Consider the following 2500-nt stretch of genomic DNA (forward strand, 5'->3'; position numbering starts at 1 on the left):
GTTCAATCAGCTCTTCAATGCTTCCGGGGCTCCACCGCCCATCTCCTTTACACTGCGCAATCCACGAGGCAACCAACCGCGATCGTACAACACGGAAGCCCTGTGGGCGGCCCTAATGGATGTGAAGGCGGGTGAGAGTATCTATAGGTAAGTCACGAGCTCTATCACACACACACACCGGTAGCGAGAGAGTGAAAGTAACTCAATTATCGTTTTGTAGAGCTTCACAAATGCACAAAGTTCCTCGGAAAACGCTGCGCAACTGGATGAAGCGCTGGGACATTAAGTCGGCCTATCCGATGCCGAGGCAGCTGAAGGAAGCGGCGGAGAAGAAGCGCATCATCAAGGAACTGACCACCCAGATTCAATAGCATCAGCAGGAGCAGCATCAGCAGCAGCAGCAGCAGCAGCTACTGACTGGGCTGCCAGTGACAGCATCGCCAAGTTGCCAACCCGATCCAACGCTCCACCAGCAGTTGATCGTCACTTCCGCCCCAACCACTATCACCCTGCCCTTTGCCACCACCCAACACTTTGCAAACGCCTCGATCTTCACCACGTCGACCTCAGAGCCGGGAGTGGCCACAGTACCAGAGGCAGCCACCGTAGTTGCAGCTAGTGCAGCTGCAACCGTAACGCCAGTCACCGTGCTGGCCAATTCCATACCAATGCTGTGGGGTATCTAGGTGTCGATGCGATGTATGGGAACCTTACTTCTCGCGGAATTCGAATCGAATTAGTTTTACTTTAGTCTTCTCTTTTATTTATAATTCTCACATCATTATCGGATAGCCCCATCGGAGCCAACTACACAAAAACATGAAGCCAAGGAATATAGTCAGCAGGATAAGTGTTTAATAAGTAAAAACAAAAAGTATATTTAGATTTATATATATACATCTATATATATACATACATTTAGATGTTTGGATTTAGCTGCGAAATGGGGGAATGTTTCGCGAAAGGATAACATAGATGCCAACTTAGTAGATACGATGGACGCAAGTCGAAGGTAGAGGGGAGGGGGTTGGGTGGGGGTAGGAAGAGCTCTTAACAAGTGAAGAAGAACAAGAAGAAAAAGAATACATTATTTTACAACGGAACCCATAGACTAGTGAACAGTAACGACAAACAGGTAGCGAGGTAGAAACGGCAAAGGCCGATACACAATACACAGGTTAAATGACGTGAATGGTCGAACATGTTTTCCCCCTGGATCCTTTGGAAAGTATTGATAAAACGCCACTTCCTTCTCCATATGCACTCCATAATAATTCCTAGTTTTTCAATGGACCAAAAAGCCCAGTTCTAGAATTCCCAAATATTAGTAACACCGTGTGTGTACCCTCTTTGATCGCTAAGTGAGAATCTGCGTTCAAATCGTAGTTTAGTCTTAGTTTCTGCCGTTAAAGCACTACCTCCTACTCGTACTCTTAATTTCCCAGTAGTGCTGTTTATAGTCAAACCGCGGCACAGCCAAATAGCGCCAAAAGAGAGATAGAGAGAGAGAGAGAAAGATAGAAGGAAACAAACAAAAAGCCAAACAGTGTCGCGCTGCATAAGTTTAGAAGCTTTAAGTGTTTCCAGAGAATTCTCCAAACATAGTCCAAATAATGAGTTAAGTTCTTTCTTCCTTTTTGTATGAAAAAGTGGAGGAGTGGGGAGGGGGAGGGATATGCAAAATCACGAATCTTTCTAGTCAGCGTCTGTTTCATAAGCAGCCATGCATTAGATGTAAAGTTTTGTTTCCTTTTTCAGGTTTAAGTGAATGTCTGTGTCTGTGCTTACGATCGTAGTACACTTTATTATTTCGTTTTTAAGTTCGTTAGCAGAAAACAAGCTGCAATACTAGTAATATGTTCGATGAGCCATAATGAACCGGGGCGGCGGGGCGGGGGGGAATAAGTATCTTGTGCGAAGCGCCATTAATTGTCCGTCACATTTCCCGGTGGCGCCGTTTAGTTGCTTTAGTTCCTTTGGAAATCATAGTCTCACATTCTTCCTTTGCGCGTAAGTTTTTCAATGTAAAATTAGGACACGACGAACAAGGGAACGCAGGTTCGGTTATCTTCCACGTTTTTCTTCTCGTCGTAGTGTCGTCTCTTCCGTACTTAATATTAATGTGCCGAAAGGAGGAGTACTGTAAATAAACGTATAACTCTGCCCCATGTGCTAAATCGTGAAACTGAGAAAAACGATGTTGAAATCACTAGAAAAACGTTTTGTAATATGAAGTTCATTATGCAGCCAAATTGATAAAACTTTCACAAAAGCACTTCACAATGTACAAAATTCTATCACAATCTATTTTTTCGGAAGTCACTTAGAATTTGTTCCAGAACGGTCACAGCTTGCTATTGGACGTCATATATTTTGGAACTTGTTTCAACCATATCTATGGAACCATACATCCTATCGGGATTGTATTCAGTTTTGTTCTTATATGCCATTAAACCTACCGTTTGGCTATAGTTAACACTATAGTTAAAACCGCCCGGCA

At 43.7% G+C, this 2500-nt stretch overlaps 1 protein-coding gene across 3 annotated transcripts in view; it reads left to right on the forward strand.

Moving 5' to 3' along the window:
* Positions 1-1882, forward strand: part of LOC125949270 (protein jim lovell-like) — a 10134-nt gene extending 8252 nt beyond the window's left edge. For all 3 annotated transcript variants that reach the window (XM_049676168.1, XM_049676170.1, XM_049676169.1), the window contains exons 6-7: positions 1-147; positions 221-1882. The exon at positions 1-147 is cut by the window's left edge and continues 1342 nt beyond it. In XM_049676168.1, coding sequence (XP_049532125.1) covers positions 1-147; positions 221-371 — 298 coding nt within the window. In that variant the 3' untranslated portion in view covers positions 372-1882. The remainder of the gene's footprint in view (positions 148-220) is intronic.
* The last annotated feature ends 618 nt before the right edge of the window (positions 1883-2500 follow it).

Source organism: Anopheles darlingi, chromosome 2, assembly GCF_943734745.1.
Source record: "Anopheles darlingi chromosome 2, idAnoDarlMG_H_01, whole genome shotgun sequence".
Lineage (NCBI taxonomy): Eukaryota > Metazoa > Arthropoda > Insecta > Diptera > Culicidae > Anopheles > Anopheles darlingi.